General features: G+C 51.0%; 2 protein-coding genes across 2 annotated transcripts; both read right to left on the bottom strand.

Moving 5' to 3' along the window:
• Positions 1-9,298: 9,298 nt before the first annotated feature.
• Positions 9,299-14,425, bottom strand: COPS9 (COP9 signalosome subunit 9). The gene is made up of 3 exons (XM_008138457.3): positions 14,311-14,425; positions 12,136-12,208; positions 9,299-9,528 (listed from the first exon to the last, which is right to left on the bottom strand). The coding sequence occupies exons 1-3, from the start codon at positions 14,371-14,373 to the stop codon at positions 9,491-9,493; spliced, it is 174 nt and encodes a 57-aa protein (XP_008136679.1). The 5' UTR covers positions 14,374-14,425; the 3' UTR covers positions 9,299-9,490.
• Positions 14,426-16,804: 2,379 nt separating this feature from the next.
• On the bottom strand, positions 16,805-17,813 carry OTOS (otospiralin). Its single transcript, XM_008138459.3, has 3 exons — positions 17,741-17,813; positions 17,609-17,635; positions 16,805-16,989 (listed from the first exon to the last, which is right to left on the bottom strand). Exons 1-3 carry the CDS (start codon positions 17,811-17,813, stop codon positions 16,805-16,807), a joined length of 285 nt encoding a protein of 94 aa, XP_008136681.1.
• Positions 17,814-20,558: the final 2,745 nt, after the last annotated feature.

Below are 20,558 nucleotides of genomic sequence, written 5' to 3'. Positions count from 1 at the left end.
GAAAAGCTATAGTGATTGCGACAGCATAGCATGCTGCAGAAATAGACAGACAGACAAATGGACAGAATAAGGAGTCCAGAAGAGATGAGGATGGATGGGTGGATGGCTAGGCATTTGGTTATGAAGAGTGACATTTCAGAGAGATTTCCATAGGGCCATGCCCTATCCCGTCATCCCTTTACCGTAGCTGGTTTGGCTCAGTGTATAGAGCATCGGCCTGCAGACTGAAGGGTCCAGGTTCGATTCTGGTCAAGGGCACATGCCCAGGGTTGTGGGCTCAGTCCCCAATAGGGGGTGTGCTAGTAAGAGTCCAGTTTTCCATTGCCCACCTCCCTGGTCACAGAGCCAGGTTATTGGCCACTGCCCAAGAGTGAGTGAACACTCCCACACAGGATATCCACTGTTTAATTTTTCCATCATGGCAAGGAAACCAGCATGCAATTCAGCCCCACTGAGCTAGCTGGTTTCTGCCTTCCTCGATTAGGGTTCTCCATCAATTGGTCATAGGGTAGCTGAATTTCCAAACATGCTGTCCTTCCACCTCGAACCCTCATCTCGTTGGTCAATCAAGAACTGATCATAGGACACTGCCCATGTGGCAGCAGAACCTGGCAGCCCCTCAAGTGGTTCTGAAGTCAGCCGGAGAGAAACCCCTCACACACCTTCGGGCACTGCTCTCTTTATCATAGTGTCTCTAACATCACCCAAGACATGATGGTTATTTTGGGTTTCAAGATTACTTTCTGTCCTAGGGACACTTTCAATCAATGCCTAATAGCAAGCTAGTAATTGTCTCTCAAATAGTGATCAATCATCATATCCCTGCACCTGGAAATGTTTTGGTCCAAAATCCCAGTGGTTGCCACTGGGTGGCACTCACGGGCTTTAGCTGAGCAAGAGTGGCAGGCGTGTGAGTTGCTGGTACCTCCAGATCACATCTGCTGGGGATCATCAGGGCCAAGGGCATCCATAGAGATCTTTAGACAACCTACTGTTGTTCAGACCACCACTCGAATTTGGCCTTCTCTTGGGGAGGGGTAGGAGCTGGCAACATTCCCAGATGTGAAACGTGCAACCTCCAAAATCAAGACAACCCAGCCACACACTGTTTCTTCCTTATTCCAGGGAGAGGCGATGGATGAAGTGATTTTCAGTTGCCTGTGGGATGTTGGGGATGGCTTCTGCTTGTGTTATTTCTAAGAATTTCAGCAAGTGGGAGGTCCCTTGGATCTTTGCTGGTTTATCAAGCAGACTGTTAGTCACCTGTATCAGCATTGACTTAAGTCAGTCCCCACCTGCTCTTCAGTTTCTGATATTATCATGATATCAACGTAGTGTTTTATTACACTCAGACCCTGCATCAAGTCCAACTCTTCTAACCAACTTATGACAGTAAGCTGGTGAGTTCTGAGAGCTATGTGGCTGTTCAATAAATGTGAATTGGGATCCTCCCCACATGAAGGCAAGCTGCGGCTGGCTTCTTCCTGAGACTGAGGAAAAGCATTTGCGAGAGCTGCCCATGATACAAGTCTCCTTTAGTGTGCTGTAAGTTTTGCACTATTGAAGCCACAGTGATAACTGCTGATGCTAACAGGAGAACTGCTGATTCAAGCCTGGAGTCTGCTGTCAGTCTCCACAAGCCTCTGCCTTTCCCACAGGCCACACAGCACTGTTACACAGAGAATCTGATTACACGCATTCCAGCTTCTAACATGTTGCTTATTAAAGTGCTAATCTCCTTCTGTCCACTAGGTAGGTATTCTATGCTGTTTCAAATTAACAACCTGTGCAGGCTCAGGCAAGCTTATGGACTCCCACATAGTATGTCTAATTAATGCTGACCGAAGGGTGAACATCCATGCCTGCTGTTTTATAATACTAGGTAAGGATGTGCTCCCTGATCAGACATAATATCTGTTTCAATAATACATTCATGCAGAGGAGATGCAGCCACTCCAATGAAGTGCATTCAAACATTCCAGTTTTTATAACTTCCACCTTAATCCCAGCCTTCCAGTCCAGCTCCATGTCTCCCCATCCAACTGTATCTCCCATTTTGACTTTACCAATGGGATATGGAACCACAGCATTGGGCTTTCACATCCAGGAGCACCAGAAAAGATTTTTCTCCACCCTCTGGCCATTATCCCACACATGCATATGCCTTCGGGTTCCCATCCAAGGGTTGAGCTAGAAGACCCTGACCCTTTGCAGGCCTCATCCTGAAGACTGAAAAATACTGATAAGAGAGACACTAAGTAATATAACACATTGTTAAAAGAAAATAACAAAGGCCTACAATTAAATGGAAAGATATACCATGTTCATGGATTAAATTTTTTAGTGTTGTCAAGATGCTAATGCTCTCCAAATTTATTTATAAATTTTAAACATTCACAATCAAAATCCCAGCAGGCTTTAGAAATTTAAAATCTTACTCTAAGATTTTTATAGAAAGAAAAGGTCCTAGGAGAGTCAAAATCGTTTTTGAAAAAGAAACTAAATTTGAAGGGTATCTATTACCTAATTCAAGAACTACTGTAAATTCAGTCATCAAGTTATCATGAGATTGGCATAAAGATAGATATATAGTATATAATATAAACAGAATAAACTATATATAAACAGAATGTACTATAACCTAGAAATGGACCATGTATAAATGGTAAATTAATCTTTGAGAAAAGTGTCAAGATGGAGAAAGGGTAGTCTTTTTGACAAATAATCCTGGAACAATGGAAATTTTAAAAAATTAATTTAGAGTAAATGTGTGTGTTTGGGAGAAGTTTTTAATATCTTACCAAATATGTTTACTGTAGATTTTTCTTAATTGGAATGTTCCTTCTGATACAACTTTATGGAGTTATAATTTATTTATTTATAAATGTAAAGTTTTATGAGCTTTGTCAAATGAATATAGTTGGGCAATATGACCACAACCAAGATCAAGCATTCGATCATCCATTCAGATTTCTTATTAGCCATCTGTGTTGCACCAAACCCAAAGATCCTGCTGCAGGTAAAAGAAATGCCGTCTCGATTATGAGCTAGAACATATGTATTACGCGGGAAAGGTAGATTCAGCTCTAAGAGGGATACCTGGAAGCTCCTTGGAGAAGAGTCACTTCTGGTGGAGATACCCTTGTGGGGGCTTGGTCACTTGTTGGATGTGTTGTGGGCTCAGGCTGATCTCTCCTTCCAGATGGTCTTTGTCTATACAAAGAGAAAGCTGCCAACGCCGTCCATACTTCACATCTCCCAGTTCACCTCTTCCAGGGGTTGTGAGTTGCTATTCTGGTCAGCTTTCAAAAACTGGGGGGAGACCTCTAATTGTCCCACCTTCTGTGGGGTGCCTTCTCCCAACTAGACAAGGATGGCCACAGTTCTGACTGAGCAAGAGGATGGCAGCATCCATGTTTTTGGGTTTTGTGGGGTTTTTTTAGAAGAAGGTATAGTCTACCATTACCAGTTTATTTTTTGAATCCTCACCTGAGGATATTTTTTTAAATTGATTTTTCAGGGAGAGACAGAGAGAAAAATATCAATCAGTTGCCTTCCGCACACTCTCCGACCAGAGATCAAACCCGCCACCTTTTGGTGTACAGGTTGACACTCCAACCAACTGAGCCACCTGGCCAGGACCAGATGGAGAGGTTTCTTACTACAAAAGAGAGAACACTTGGGTTTGGAGAGATAGAAATGTCCTGTGTCTTTCATGTGACAGAAGTTAGACGAATGTCAACATTTGCCAAAACACTGCCTGACACTTAAAATGGGTGCATTTCACTGCATGTAAACTGCATCTCAATAAAGTTAGTGACAAGGAAATAACCTTTTTATTTATATACTAGAGGCCTTGTGCACGAAATGCGTGCACTCGGCGCGGGGGTGGGGGGGGTGGGGGGAGGTGTCCCTTAGCCCAGCCTGCATCCTCTCCAATCTGGGACATCCCTCTCACAATCCAGGACTGCTGGCTCCCAACCGCTTGCCTGCCTGCCTGCTTGATTGCCCCTAACCGCTTCTGCCTGCCAGCCTGATCACCCCCTAACCACTCCCCTGCCAGCCTGATCAATGCCTAACTGCTCCCCTGCCAGCCCAGTCGCCCCCAACTGCCCTCCCCTGCTGGCCCAGTCGCCCCCAACTGCCCTCCCCTGCCGGTCTGGTCGCCCCTAACTGCCCTCCCCTGCTGGCCTGGTTGCCCCTATCTGCCCTACCCTGCCAGCCTGGTCACCCCTAACTGCCCTCCCCTGTAGGCCTGGTTGCCCCTAACTGCCCTCCCCTGCAGGCCTGGTTGCCCCCAACTGCCCTCCCCTGCTGGCCATCTTGTGGTGGCCATCTTTGACCACATGGGGGCGGCCATCTTGTGTGATGGTGTGAGGGTCAATTTGCATATTACCTATATATACACACACATACATATTATTGATTTCAGAGAGCAGGGAGAGGAAGAGATAGAAATATAGAAATATCAAGATGAAAGCTAATCATTGATTGTCTGTCTCCTGCATACCCCCTCCCCTCATCCCCGGGCATGTGTTCCTGACTGGGAATCAAACTGTGATCTTCTGGTTCACAGGCCGATGCTCAACTACTGAGCCAAGCCAATTGGGCAGGAAATAACCTCTTGAAAATTCTTGTTTTCTGCCTTGTGAACAGAGCAGGAGTAGCGTCTTTTTTCCTTTAGGTTCTGACTATGGACACCTAGAGCAGGGAGAAATTATAAACCTATTTGTTTTATTTTTCCTAAAATCCCCAAGTTTCTCCACGAAATCAATAAAAATAGATTAATTAATTAAAAAATAAAAGTATTTTTGTTATGGAATCATGTTCCCCCCAAATTCATATGTTGAAACCCCAATCCCCAATGTGACTGTGTTTCAGAGAAGGGGCTTTTAAGGAGGGAATTACAGCTAAATGATGTCATTCAGGTAGGCTCCTCATCCAATGGGACTGGGTGTCCTTATAAGAGAGACACCAGGAGCCCACCTGCACAGAGAAAAGGCTATGAGAGGACACAGGACAAAGGTGGCCGTCCATAAGCCAAGGAGAGAGGTCTTACCAGAAACCAACCCTGCCAGGACCTTGATCTTGGACTTCCAGCCCCTAGAACATTGAAGAGATAAATGTCCATTGTTCAGGCTGCCCTGTCTGTGGCACTTTATGATGGCAGCCAGAGCTGACTGATAAGCTTTTCTTTTAAAAAATTATTGATGTACAATGTTAGTGTATGCAAATGCTCAGATCTCAAGCATTTGGTTTGATGAGTATTGACAGTTAAATACAACCATGTAATCCCCCCCACATTTCCAGTGAATTCCTCCCCTGCCACCTCCACTAGCTCAAAGCAACCACTCTCTGACCTGCATCCCCAGAGTGAGCTTTGTCTGCACTGGGACGTCATACAAATGGGAGAGGACCTGGACTCCTCTGGCTACTCTCCCTCAGTACACAGGGCAAGGTGCACCCATGGGTACTGTCCTTCTCCTCAGTCTGCAGCTGGACGATTCCTCCACAGTAGCTTTTTTTTTTTTAATTTAATCCTCACCCAAGGATAGTTTTTCCATGGATCTTTAGAGAGAGGGGGAGGGAGAGGTGAGGGAGAGGGGGAAGGAAACATCTATGCAAGAGAGACACATTGACTAGTTGCCTCCCACAAGCACCCTACTGGGCCAGGGATTGACTCTGCAACTGAGGTACATGCCCTTGATCCAGAATTGAACTCGCAACCCTTCAGTCCATGGGCTGAGGATCTAACTGCTGAGCCAAACTGGCCAGGGCTCCATGACAGTTTTTGCTGACCAGAAAATTTTGACTTTTTCTTGAGCTAAGTGTAGCCTTCATTTGTGTAGATAGAAAACAGAGGCAGGGAAGTTATGTAACTTCCTTCAGGTCTCATGTCTTAAGAGGGTGGAACCATGGCCTGGGCCTGAGTGTCCTCCTCTGCCCGGTCCTCAGTGAGGTCGTTGGTTCATATGCAAACTGAGTGCACTATCCACCCTCCGCCCCCGCCACCCCCAGAACGTGCTGAGGACACAGTGCTGGACTCAAAGTTGGCCTTCAGTGAGCGGATCTTTGGGGATTATTACAATCGTCAGCAAGATGCTAAGGAAAAAATGCAGCTCACTCTCTAAATGTTGTTATGATGGCAGGCTCAGTGGTTCTCCTGTTTCAGCAAAAGTTCCAGCAGGTTATTTCAACACTGACTTAATTGCACTGGGCACAGTTGGGGATGGAGTGAGCTTTCCAAGTGACAGGATAAATTAAGTCTCAGCAAAATAATGTTTAAAGTTGATTCAAAAGGAAAAAGAGAACAAACAAACAAAACAAAACCAACTCCACCATCCAAGGACAGTGGTGGGAACAAGTCACCCTGGGTCCCCACGCAGATCCCTTCCTGTAGGAAGCTTCCATGTATCAACTCACAAATGACTCTCAAATTGTGCAAATTCATCTCTATTGCCACAGCGCAGGTGAATTCCAGCTGCAGAGAAATCACTGCCCTGCGGGGCTGATTTCAGCTGAAGAGAGGCACCATCTCTGGAAGAGCCCAGCTCACCTTCTTCAGGGAAACCTGCACCCCAATCTGTGGGTCTGCCAGACCCTGGCTGACAATCTCTCCAAGCTCGGGGACTCGGCTGTGAACCAAGTCCCTGCTTTGGAGCTCTGTGAGTTAGTGGCCCTTGACCTTGGAAGGTAGACCTTCCTTCTCTGCATTAGCTGCAAACTGGGGCAGACCCAGAAGACAGGAAGAAAGGCCATCCCTCCACCCAGCACCCCTCACCACTGCTGGGGACCCCCTCACCCACCTGCCCCTGCTCCCGAACCTTGCACACAGCTGGGCTGTTCTCTCCCTCCTAATTCTCCCTCTTCCTCCTGCCATCTGGAGCTCACCTCCAAGGGCATCCTCTGGTGGGGCCTGTCCCTGCCCCCTGCTCACAACTTTCACACTGCGATTACAAAGGCTATTCATTTACTGTCCTGCCCATGGGACTATGAGCCTGAACTTTTGTGAAACAATTCACACACATGATCACATACACACATGTATCATCACATTCTGTGGGCTAAGGTGGGATCTAGAAGGCGAGTGGAATTGTACATATACGTGCACATGCCATATGTAAGGATTGAGCAAAGTAGGTCTACAGTTGTTCACGTGGAAATAAAGAATAAACTGTTTTTGTACTCACAAGTGTACTGGTAAACCTATCTCCCACCCTGTAGTTACTGGCCTTTGGGGTTGGTTCTCTGTACACTGTCTTTTCAGAGACAGTGTACACAGAACCATTCATTTCTCACATGTCGCTTGGTTCATGCCATTCTAAGTTCTCCACATCGGTAACTATGAACACCCCAGCCCTTCGTCTGTGAGCCAGGTGTTCCTTCCAAGTCTGCCATTTGTCTCCCGGCACTATGATCTCCGGGGACAGGGAATGCAGCTCTTGACCAAGGACCAGGGTCTGGCACCTCTGTCCCTGATCAGGCAGCACATCAAGGACCCGTCAGGTTCCCTGTCCCCGGGGTGGCAGCAGGCGTCACACGTGTGTGTCAGCCCCAGCAGAGGGGCATGTTTGCACAATGCTGTGATCCCAAGGCAGACTCTAGGAGGTCAAGTGGGCTGATGTGAGAACGATGAGCACTCGGAGCCTTGGGACAGGAAACACAGGGCCTTGATCACTCCTTCCTGCCGTAGACCAGAGGCCCGGGAACTAGAAGGGACATCCCGGACCAAGAGCTTCATTTACCAATGCGGAAACTGAGGCCCAAGCAGGAAGGGAGTTGATCCCCAGGACCCCACAGGGACAAATGGGGGGCCACTGGCAGGTCTGAGCTGTATCCACAGTGCAGTGCAAGACCCTCAGACTCTTGTAAGTTTCCCAATGTTGACCGTAGAGCAGCGATTTTCAACTGGTGTGCCGCAAGAATTTTTACAGCATGCAGTACCTGACTGTTTAGTCAGGGCACTGACCTCTTTTACTTTCCAAGTAAAGAAAAAGACAACAGCGAACACAACAATCAATAGCCATCCAGTGTGAATGAATCAAAATTATACCTATTTTTTTTTGTCAGATCAGCAAAGAACATTTTTGATGTGCAACAGAATTTGTCATTAGTTTGTGCCATGAAATGAAAAAGGTTGAAAATTGCTGCCATAGGGTAATCATTGGTCACTAAGAAACTTACCCAAATACCTACTTGCTCCCCTACCGAATCTCCTAGGCCTGTTTTGGGAGCCCAGTTAGGAAACTGTGAAAACTGCTCATGAAGTAAGCTCAAGACACGGGTGAGAATCACCGCTCTCTGAAACCAGCCTGCACAATCCAGCCTGAGTCTGATCGGTGAGACCAACACAGGAGCATTCTCCATTGCGACCCAGGCAGGGCAAAGCGAGCTTCAGGTGAAGGGTTTTCAGACACAACAGTCCGCACTGCTCCAGGGCGTGGGGCTGCTACGCCCTCTCAGGACAGGTGCATGGTCACAGTGCAGACTGAAGCCCACTCAGCACTCACAAATGAGGCCGAGGTAACACTTCCCTGTGTAAAACCTCCCCTGCTCCAGTGAGAATGTCGCTCATCAAGAGGCCATCAGGGCGATGCCATCAGCACGTTCTCATAGAAAAGGTTGGTATATCTGACTCACCTATTAAGTGGCTCTGCTTAACTCTGAACATGGGACTGACTACTAAGTCCTGTGGCAGGGGCATTTCCTAGCGAAAGAAATGTCTTTACTTTGAGACTGATTTGAAATAGCAATCTTAATTTTTACAGTCATTATGAATTGCTGAGCTGGACCAATAAGAAACTTTTAAAAACTTAATCCCCTTAGATGTTACATTCTCCTTAGTAATGGACCAATGTACACATTTCTCATATAGAAGGTATCTTTTTCTGTCATTAGCTAGTTGTCCTGATTTTTTCAGACCTCAGGTTTGGGGACAGCAGCTGCTCTAATGTGAAGGTGGGAAAACACAAAGTCCGGCGCTGGTAGGGGACTGCAGCAGGCGGGGGGGATGTCCGGCGCTGGTGGGGGACTGTGCAGCGTGGGGGGGGATCAGAGGCTGTCCCAACAGTGCAACTAGGACCCCTGCATGCCCTAAATTGCTGACGGGTCTCACACTAACTCCCCCTCCGTGAACCATCCAAGTTACTCAGCACTGCACACAGGAGGCAGTGCACTGATTTCTGTGCCACCGTCGCGTTCCTCTCGGCATGCCAACACACATGTGCACGCACATGCACAAAGGGAGCTTTAGGGACTGAAATGTTCACTCAGAAATGCGAGAATGAAAATCACCCTGTAGTGATGACTGCTTTTTTTTATTGAAGTGAGGAATGACCTCACCCAGATGGCTGAAACCGTCCTTTCTCAGTTAACCATCTCCTCATTTCAGGTGTTCCCACCGTTCTGCAGAACCACTGGGGCTGTCCTGAGGGCTCCACCACACGCTCACGCAGCAAAGGCTTGACCACACGCAGCATGGGACAGCGCCTCACTGGATGTCATCATCATCAAAGAGATCTTCAAAATCTACATAAATGAACAGAACCACGCATCAGTTGGGCATACAAGGTAAACGACTGAAAGATGACTTCACAATGAATTCTGTGGTCATTCAAACACAGAAAACACTGGACAATCTAATAACATAAAGGGCTTCTCCTAGGACAGACTCGATCCTACCCACCAGGCTCAGATGCAGCCCAAGGGCAGTGCTGTCTAGAACACAACCTGTCGTGTTTCTACTCAGATGACAAGCTGAAGAAATGCATCGGTGTGTTCCCGACCACATGGTGACCACCTCCCAGCCATGACTGAGCACCAGGACATGTCAGCACCCATTTGTGAGCACCTCGGCCAAGGCCCCACTCTGGTGACATGGAGGTAAGGCCAGGCAGCTGAAGGGCACAAGCCCCACCCCCACCCCCGACTCTCCATGAGAAGGAAAACGGGGTAGAGGGGAGGTGGTGGAAGGCCTGAGCCATGTGAGAATGACTCTCTTTAAAGGAGTCAGACTGATAGACAAGCTCGAGAAACATAGTCTAAGCCCCGTTCCCACAGGCAGAAACGCTGCCCTTTCACAGCACACTACTTACTGCGATGGGTGGATAAAGTCATATTTTCCCCTTTCATTTACTTCTATATATATATATTTTCTTCTAAATTCCCTACCACAGACATGTATCCTTTTGCAACGGGGAAAATTTGTACAAAGCCCATTCATGTGGCCTATGCACTGGAAAGATGCAGTGGTGACGAGCTAGAGGGTGGGCGGGGGTGCCAGGAGACAGCAGCCCCGCTCCCATCCCCTCACCCTGCGTTCATGCCTCTCCAGCCACCCTGACAGTCAGTCCCACCAACGCCTGCATTCTCACTGCCTGGCCTGCGGGCGGTCCTGCAGCTGTGAGCACTCAAGTCGTCAACCCTACCTAACCCTAACACCTTCCGAACCTCTGCTCAGGTGTCAGCTCCTAGAAACAATGCTGTCCACCCTTGTCAGGGCTCTTGTCATGGAACTGTCCCTACCTGCCCCGTCTGGTGCTGCTCTATTTTGTGAAATAGTGAGTGAAGAGGATGAGCCTCGGCCATGGTTAGAACCCCACTGCCTGTGGGACACAGGCCATCGGAACCTCAGTCAGCGAGCAGAAAGGACTCAGAAGCCCCATCTAAAGCCCGCATGGCCCTCTTACAGTGATGGCTTCTGAACATGGGATGCTCACAAGCTGACAGGCAGTGTGCACCTGTGAACAGTCGGAGGGCCCTCTGACATGGGCACAAGCTCTTCTGTGTTCTTCTCTGACCTGACTCAAGGATGTAAGGGCCTTAAATTGCTGTTGATAAATGCTCACTTGGCAAGTCAGCCTGGGCCCCTCTCACAGATGCTTTCTCATCAGAACTATGTTTGGAAATCACATGAACACTGGAACATCATGGTGTTTAAAGCTATGGGCTGGTGGAGGATGCATCAGGCTTTGAAGGTCATCAGAATGAGTGGTGTTAGGAGTTAGAGGTCACACTTCTGCGGGGCCAGGGTTAGGGACCTCCGAAGCCGTGCTATGTGAGCTGGCATTTTTGCACAGGCAGCTCAGGAAAGGCCTCGCCCTTTCACAATTTGTTTCCCACACCCCCTTGCTTAGAGAATTGAGACAAATGCTATTCTGTTCTCAAGGCTTGGCTCAAGTGTCACCTCCCCCAGTTCTGACAGGAGTTGGTGGCAACCGGGACACTGCTTCAGGGGAACAGCCAGGCTCCCTGGGAAGTCTGTACCTAACTAGAGAGACTAGTTCTCCTTTTAGGCAATGGCTGGCTCAAAAGGAGCCAGAAAAAATAGATTGGACTCGGGCTTTCGAGGGTCTTTGATACCCTGAAAACCAATGTGATGCAAAAGATAACATCCTAACTGCCACTAACTAGTGACAAAAGTTCTTTGTAGTAGCATGCACCTTGGGATAAAGGATGACAAAGGGAGAAAACACCACTCACCCCCCCCCTAAGTAACTATATTTCTCCTAATGACTTGAACCCTCAGTAAGAGTTAACATAACCTTAGGAACAGAGACCAAGAAAAGCAGCTCCTCTAATGCGCATGAAGATCTCATATAAAGTCTTCACTGTGTTTTGTTAAAACTGCACACATGCTCGTGGTACCTGGCCACGAAAGTCTAAATACCAATGGTCTCTGTTGTTGGGGGTGGGGTGGGTGAGGCTGGAGAGTGGCTGCTTCTCTGTGAAGGCAGCGCAGGGATAGGACCAGTGGCAAACAGGCGAGAAAACCAGCCATCCGGAGATAGCGCAATGAGAAAGCCAGACAGGTCCTCGTGCCTTGCAACTCAGGTCACTGTCCAAACCTGGATGCCATCGTGTGTCCAAAAGTGTATCTATGGCTCAAACTCAATGCCTGGAATGTAAGACTGGGAGCAATTTTATGCTATTTTTTTTTCTTCTGAAAAACAGGGCTGGCTGCCAGTGGTAACAGCCACACTGTTATTTTATATAAACTGTGCTGTTATGAGAATGGCACAGGATCTGGGTTTTACTGTTCCATGATCTAAATCACTTGTGTCACCAAGTCGCTCCACTGCACAGCTTGCAGAAGAAACGTCCTGATTAAAACTGGCACCCAACCCTGCACCTTACCATTAAAGAAGTCCGAGTGAACTGCCTTTTCATTGGCTGCCAAGTCCATCAGAAGCCCGGTGCTGCCTCCGGCCTGCAGAAGGGAGAGATCAGGTGTGACAGCAGCATTTTCGGAGAGAACGGCCTTTCAGGGCCTGCACCACCACACACAGGAGGAAGGCAAGGAACAGAGAAGTGCCCAGGTGAGAGTCCAAATTCCGTTCCAGGTGAAAGAAGTGGATGTGGATGGAGGTGTGAATGTTTTTGGTCTTCTCTGGGCCTACATTCCTAAATTCCCCCTTGCCCTTCAGACAGAGTCCTGCCATTGCCCTAAGCACCACTTCTCCCTAAACCTCCAGCAGAGATTCTGAAATCCTACTGGGCATTGCCACAGAGGCCACAACCCCACAACGCTGAGTCCGAGCACTGCTCTGCTCTGCTCTGGACTGCTCCCTGCTCCTTGGGAGAACTAAACCATTTCCCCCGGGGAACCGACCTGCTAACTGGGGTTCAGAACTCCTGAGTGCCAGAACTCTCTCGTGGCAGTAAAACCAAGCCACAACCAGAGCTGGGCAACCTGATGAGCATAGGCTCAGCAGTCTCCTTCAGCATCGCAGGTGAGGGCTGGAGAGAGCTCCGAGGCAGCATTCTGTACCTTGGCCCCCAGTCCCTGCTGCGCCTGGATTCCCAACATTCCCAGGGCTTCTGCTGCACTTTTCCTGGCTCTCAGTAGGCGGGCATCTCGTGTGTCCCCACACCCGGCTCTCAGTAGCAGGGAGAAATTTCCAGGATTCTCCACCTCCTCCCTTCCCCACCACCACAAGCCATGTGGACTCTCCCCTTTACGTACTGTGTGGGGCTTGTCTCTACCTCCATCTATAGCAGTGGTTCTCAACCTTTCTAATGCCGCGACCCTTTAATACCGTTCCTCATGTTGTGGTGACCCCCCAACCATAAAATTATTTCCGTTGCTACTTCATAACTGTAATTTTGCTACTGTTATGAATCGTAATGTAAATATCTGTGTTTTCCGATGGTCTTAGGCTCTAAAGCAGCGGTTCTCAACCTGTGGGTCACGACCCACAGGTTGAGATCCGCTAGCAGGGTCGCTTAAGACCATCGGAAAACACAGATATTTACATTACGATTCATAACAGTAGCAAAATTACAGTTATGAAGTAGCAACGAAAATAATTTTATGGTTGGGGGGTCACCACAACATGAGGAACGGTATTAAAGGGTCACGGCATTAGAAAGGTTGAGAACCACTGAATAGGCATTATCTTCATTCAGACCCCCTTCAAGTCTGTTCCTTAAACTCTCAGGATGGGAGCCTATCAATACCCCCAGTGGTTCTATGCTGCCCAGGGCAGTGACTTTAACACAGGCCTGAGCAGCCCACGTTTGTGGAAGTGCCTTGAGTGGGTGCAGGGAACCCACCCCAGCAGGGCTACTAGCGCCTCATGACCAGCCAGACACCATCTCCAGCTCCCTTCCCTCCCAGCTCTCTCAGGCACCTGAAGATGTTAAACTACACTCAGACCCCTTCAGGACCCCACTCCAGCCAGGCCTCCCCTTTCTGAACCCTCCTCCACTTGGCCCACCGCAGCACGGCCCAGAGGGCAGAGGGCGCTGCGGTCACACCAGTATATGCAATTAGCGCTCTACCCCACCAAGACCTGCGGGCGCGTGTTTCCCCTACACTTTCAAAAAAGGAGGCTCTGACCTCCGGCGGCGGGCCTGGCCCCGGGAGCTGCGCCGGGCAGCAGACAGGATCACCGCGATGGGGTGACACGCGCGCAAGGCTGCTTCGTACCCCTTAAAATCGCAGGAGAGGGTCACGGAGCAGACCGTCCCATCAAAGTGCAGAGTCACTTAACGCTAAACAGCCCTGCTCCCGTGCGGTACCAGCCCCGCTCCAGTCTCCCATCCTGCAGACGAGATCTGCCGACAAAACAGCCCCGCCCTCCGTTACCCCGACGCCCCTCGCGTGCCCCGCGGCCCCGCGCATGCGGCCTCCGTAGTCGTGCAGGGCGATCCGACATCTGGCCGCAGGCACTGGCGGTCCTCGGCAAGGAGGGCACTGTCGGGTCCGGGGACGCCGGCCCGCATTCACGCACGGCCCTCACCTCTCACTGGACCACAAATTTCTCCCGCCCCACAGCCCTACTTCCGCCCCGCAGCCACCCGCCTCACCTCGTCCAGGTCCACGTAGGGCCCGGCGCCCTCGGGGAACATCTCGTCCACCGCCGGCTTCATCTCCCCCAAGGCGTTCCGGGTGTCCCGGGCCCACTTCCGGCCATCTGACCGCCTCTTCCGTACGCAGCGTGCCGCGGCACGTCTAGACGCCGAAGGATCGCCGACTCTATGGTATTTCCCCCTCCCTTCCCTTTCTCTCCACTTTCTCTGGTATTTCTAGACGTCGGAGGACCACCGACTCTATGTTTCCCTAGGGACCCACAGGACTGGCCCTGAGTCCCCGCTGAAGTGGATGGGCTTTCCCGCCTGCCTGTCAGGGCACAAGGGGAGCTGCTCAGTGACATCCAGGTGGCCCACGGCCACAGACAGGTCAGCCCAAAGGGTCTGGCACAGAGTGCCCAAGAAATACTCATGAAAGAATGTGGATGGTCAGTAGAGTCAAAAGGCAGCCCAGAATGGGAGAAAAGATTTGCCAATCACATACCTGATATTAGAATTAATATCAGATGTACAGAGAACTGAAATGCAACAATAACAACAAATAACCCCCTTTGAAAATGGGTAAAGGACCTGAATAGACATTTCTCCAAAGAAGATACAAGAATGTCCAAAAGCCCATGAAAAGATGTTCAACAGCACTGATCACCAGGGAATGCAAATCAAACCACAGTGATACCTCCTCACCCATCAGGGTGGCTGCTATCAAAACCCCAGAAAATAACAGAGTCAGGAGGATGTGGGGAAACTGGAGCCCTGAGCACTGTTGGTGGGAACCAACATGGTGCAGCAGTGGTGGAAAACAGTATGGAGGTCCTCCGAAATTAAACACAGAGTTACCGTGAGATCCAGCAATCCCACTTGTGGGTATAGACTCAAAAGTATTGAAAGCAGAGTTTTGAGATAATTTTCACACCCATATTCACAGCAGCATCAATCACAATAGCTTAAACATAGAAGCAGCTCAGGTAACCATCACCAGGGATTATGGTCCCCACGGCCATCAGGTACCAGCGATGGTGGCAGTGGCTAATGCTTCTTGTGTGCATAACTCCGAAATGGAGTGTTGAGGGGTGAAGGGGGCTGAGGACATGGGGCAGGAGGTGGATCTGACTAAAAGGGGAAACCCAGAGAGGGTTGCATAGAAGGGAACTGAACCTGTTATGAGAAATAGGGTGAGGGCGGAGTCACAGCCAAACCTCAGTCCTAAACACCAGAGTGAGGTATCCCAGGGGGCTGTGAGGTAGGCAGCCTGCTATTTATTGGCGGGGGTTAGGGAGGGGAGATAGGAGGGATCTGCTGAGGGTGACCTGGGGGTGGAGGTTTTTTCCTCTGAGAAAAGAAGGGTCTGCTAGGGTTTTCAAAACCCATAAATGCAGCCCAGCTGTGGGCAACTGGGATGTTGCTGACACCCCACAGGGGACATAGTTCTGGCCAGAAAGGCACCGGTCATTAGGGCAGCCTATGGAGAGGCAGCTGGGGACTCCATTCCATAATGCTTGTCCTAACTGGGGATACAAGAATTTGGGTGGAACGTAAATGTTCACACACACACACACACACACACACACACACACACACACACACGCATTGACAGGCAAGTCATTGGTATGGAGACACTCCTGTCAGGGTGTCTTTTTTCTGATATGTTTGGTTGAGGCCCAGTTGTCCCCAGTAGGAATTTAAGACCAATCCTCATGTCCAGCTATCATCATAGGAATCAGGACTTTAAAAATATTGCAGTTAATTTACAGAAACCAAATTCAAACTAGCTCAAGGGAGGGAAAGAGAGACAAAGAATGTATGAGCTTTTCCCAACAGGATCAGCTTGGCAAACAGAGTCTTCCTCTGGAGAATTTAACCTGGGCCGTGGGAGGAGAAGCCACAGGTGAAGGTGAGAGGGCAGGAAGCCTCATGGAGGTATGGAGCTAGTGGGGTGGCCAGAGGAGGCACCAGGCCTGCACTCTGGGCCACAATGCCACCTCCCCCTTTCCAGGTCCCTCACAGCATATGCCTGGGTCCCGGGAGAGTCCCCTCCCACCCCCGCCCTTGTGGCTGTGAGAACTAGCACAATAATCTCCCTGCTTCTTGAGATAACTTGCGTGAGGCTCGGAGCAGCTGCTGCAGCAGTGATCTTAAAGAACCACCTGCCACGCCTCTCAGAGCATGAAATCACGTTCCATCACCCATCCCACCCAACATAACACATAACACACACGTTTCACAAAGCCCTATGTTTCTGATTAGGTGTAACAATTTCTGTAGTTAGATGCTGGTCCAAATACTAGTATCTACAGTTAAATAGATAGTCCTTTCTATTATTTTATTTCAATGGAAAAGCTAGTTGCAGCTTGTTAGATCGGTTTCTGATGGGGTGAGAAGGCAAACGGGTCCCGAGTGCAGCTGTGTCTTGAAAAAAAAAAGCCACAGCTTGTGTTGTGCATTTTAAGTCAGGAGTTTATTGATGAGGCCAGGGCACCAGGCTGGGGACCCCTCACTCCTCCTGATAAGGGACGTGGAAGCCCAGGGTGGTTCCCAGGGGGAAGTGAGCAAAGAAGGTGCGGGCCATGTCCTCGATCTGGGGGTAGGCCCCCAGCGTCTGGAAGTACTGCACGTAGTTCCAGAAGTCAGAGGTGGAGAAGGGCCAGTAGGGCATGGCCGGCAGCTCGGCATATGGGTCTGAAAGACACATGACAGCCTGGCTCAGGGGCTGTGCCACTGGTCCCGCCCAGGTTGCCCTCTCGGGGGGCCTCAGGCAGGTGGAGGTGCCCAGCAGGGCCAGTGCAGTGAAGGGACCCTCCCAGCTGGGAGCCCAGCCTGGGTCATCCGGGGCCTCCTGGTGGGGGATGAGCTAGCCCTGCCCTGACTCCTGGTGAGGAGGGGAGGGGAAGTGGGGGAGTCTGGCCCCTGTCCTGCACATACTGAGAAGGGAGGGGTCACTGTGGTGGGGTCGTGTGGGACTCTTGGTGGGATATAAAAGGAGACCACCCCCACCCCACCCCACCCCACCCCCAGAGTCTGTATGCTACTGTACTGAGGGTGAAATGTCTGCGTCCTCAGGGGCTTGGAGGGTTGCAACACCATGCAGAGTCTGGCTCCCTCCTTCCTGGTGTGTCCCCAGAGGCCTGGAGGGCACAGTCTGGGGAAGGGGCTCCAGTCCCTCTGGGGACAGGGCTTTACCTCCAGCTGACTCAGGGCTCCCCTTCATCTTCTCGGAATAAGAAGCAGTGCCCACCCACCCCTTCTTCTCCCCCGCCCCCACCAACAGGAGAAAAGAAACAGGAGGCAGACGCAATACCTCCCTCATCCTGCACAGGCTTGGCCCCTGCAAAGAAAGAGGAGAGCAGTCAGCCAGGAGCGCCTCAGAGCAGGACCCTGCCGTGCCCCAGCGGCCCCGAGGGGCACGAAGAGGGACAAAGCAGCCACTCACCCACCAGAGGCACCAGCAAGAGGCAGAGGGCCACCCCGGGCAGCAGGCAGGTCTTCATCTTCCCCAGGCACATCCCCACCGACTGACCGACGGACTGGGTCAGGTCCACCTGCAGCAGGAGGAACCAGAAAGGTGGGGCCACCCACCCCCGGGCCCCCAGCTCTTCCCGCCACCCCCAAAGTGGCAGCTCCTGGAAAAAGCTCCAGTGAAAAGACAAGTTCCCAGTGTTTTCACAGCAATTTCAGTGGCTTCCAGCCATTATTCTGAGGCTAACCCATGTTTCATTGGCCTTATTTAATTTTAACAATTTAAGAAACTGCAGCCCCTCCGCCCCCCAATCAGCTGCCTGTCCGAGGTTACCTGGCCGCTCCGTCCCTCAGCCTCAGTCCACAGCCCGATGGGCGTCAGCCACCCGCACACCGGCTCCTCTTTATAAAAGGCCGGACAAGGACGGAGACGTCACCTACGGCAACCGTCAGACTAAATTTATTTCATCTGCTGCCAGAGGACTGAGGGCTTCTGTGAACCTGCTGGCAGTGGAGTCCCTCGGGGGCACTTTTGCAGTCTCATCCAAAGATGAAATTGGGAGGAAAACATCCTTGGACAGGCCCCTTTGGAGGGTTTTAGGAGTGAATTCAACACTGGCACTCATAAATCCACTCCCTCTGCGCCAAGAGAGGAAGATGTTCTGAGTTTGACGTTGGGGTTGACACCCCCGCTCCCCCTCACAGGAGCAGGGTAATCACAGAGCTGGCCTGGGGACCGGGAGGCAGGACGGGACCCCCCACCCCCACCCCGGGAGCCCTGGATCAGGGGCCCCCACCGCAGAACAGGCTGAGCAGAGTGGCAGGCAGGAAGTGGGGTGTCAAGCTCAACTTTGCATCTGCAGACCGGCGCCTCCTGCTTATGTAAGCGCAGTGATTGAATCTGTGTTGGGAAGGTAGTGGTCCCGGGGTCTCTGTGGGTCAGGCTGCTCTGATTAAACCCACGATGGTAGCCACGCCTCCTCGCCCTGCCCGAGGGGTCCCATCGCCCACTGAGTCCAGGAGCATGTCCAGGGCAGCAGTCCCCAGCATCAGTGCAAGTCACACAGAGGGCTCCCTCGCCCACGTGTTCCTCACAGCCACAGTGCACGGCATGTCGTTGGGGGAGGTGGGGAAGGGTGGCAAGCAGGTCCCAGGTGATAGATCCGTCCAGCACACACCTGGGCTTCCCAAGCCTTTGGGCACCTGCCCCTCCAGGGGCAAACAGTCTGGCCTCTCAGCTTCCTTCTGCATCAGCCCCCTTGTCAACGAGCCACTCCCTGTCACCGGGGAATCCAGAATCTCTGCCGAGTGGACCCAAGCCAACCCTCAGGTCCATGCAGTATTCTATCACCTCCACCCCGGTCCCCCATATCTGTTCCCTGGGTTTCTGTTGCCATAAATGGTCACATGTGGTGACTCTGGGTCCCTCACCTTCTAGGTCACATCTAAACCTCAGGATCTGGTCTTAGATCTATAAGCAGAGACACGGTGGGCTGGGCCGAGGGGGACCAGCAGCCCCTTGCAAGACAAGTACTTCGGGGGAGACTATGCAGGTTCTTCAGGTGAGGGGGGACTGACCCCCAGATAGGTAGGAAGGATGGCTTCTCCGGACAAAGGAGGTTCAGCAGAATTTAGAGGTTCAGGTCCCCAGCTTCATCAGAGTCTGCCCACGTGTCCCCATTCAAGTGAAAAATGAAAATAAAATTACATGTACTGCATCTTTATAACTCTTCAGTGGAAAACTATACCTTGAAAAATGAGTGATGAGCAATGATGGTGTGTGTGTGTGGGGGGGGGTGGAGCTATGGATATACCTGTTGTTTCCTCTTTCTGGGTATATATATATATTATCCTTAATTTATTACTTTTATGTAGGGAAAAACACGTTCACAAAACCACCACCAACAGCTCCCTTAGCATTCTGACTTTCCATCCTGGGTTGACCTCCTAGGTCTTCCACAGCCACTGCCACCCATGCCCGCCCCACGCCTTTTCTCTCTTCCTGTGCCCATCAAGCCACTCTCCCTTACTGGCCTGACTGCAGACCTTCCCTTGCCCCACCTGCAGAACTGCACCTGGAGGGTCTTACCTGGAGGGCCCCACCTGGAGAACCGCATCTGGAGGACCCACCTGGAGGCCTGCTTTTCCGCCCCCTCACTCAGCAGCCACTCCCCAACGCCCCCCGGCTGGGGCTCGCACACCAGCCTTGTATTGTTCCTGTTCAATGGGGAACTTAGAGCCACAGATTGCCCAGGGGTCCTGTTAAAGAGCAGGTTCTGATTCAGTAAGTCGGACTCTGCATTCCTAACAAGATCCCAGCCCAGGAGATGCCTCTGCTGCTGGCCCCAGAGCAGCCAGGATAACGAGGCATGGGCAGGTTCTCAACCTGGGCAGGGTCAGAATCACGTAGGGGACACGTTAGAATGCAGAGCACTGGGCCCCCATCTCTCAGGGCCCTGACTCCAGAGCTCAGAGGTGGGCTGGGACTCTGCATTTACATCTGGTTAGCAGGGCGCTGAGCAGGTCCAGGGCCGGGCTTTCAAAGCAGAGGTTCTTAACCCTGGCTACCCATTCGGGGCCACCTGCCGATCTTTTAGCTAGTGGGGATCTCCAGCCCCCAGTCTCCTAAGGTGGGATTTTACTGTCACTGTCTGGGCAGGGCCCAGGTTAGTGTTTATAAAATCTCCCAGGTGACTCTGCTCTGAAGCCTGGGTGACCACCGCTGCCTGGGGTGGGTCAGCTCCCCTGCTCCCCCAGCCCCTGCCCCCATCTGCACAGGATGCACCAGAGGC

This window comes from Eptesicus fuscus, chromosome 11, assembly GCF_027574615.1.
Source record: "Eptesicus fuscus isolate TK198812 chromosome 11, DD_ASM_mEF_20220401, whole genome shotgun sequence".
Taxonomy (NCBI): Eukaryota; Metazoa; Chordata; class Mammalia; order Chiroptera; family Vespertilionidae; genus Eptesicus; species Eptesicus fuscus.
This window is presented reverse-complemented; position numbering and strand designations above follow the sequence as displayed.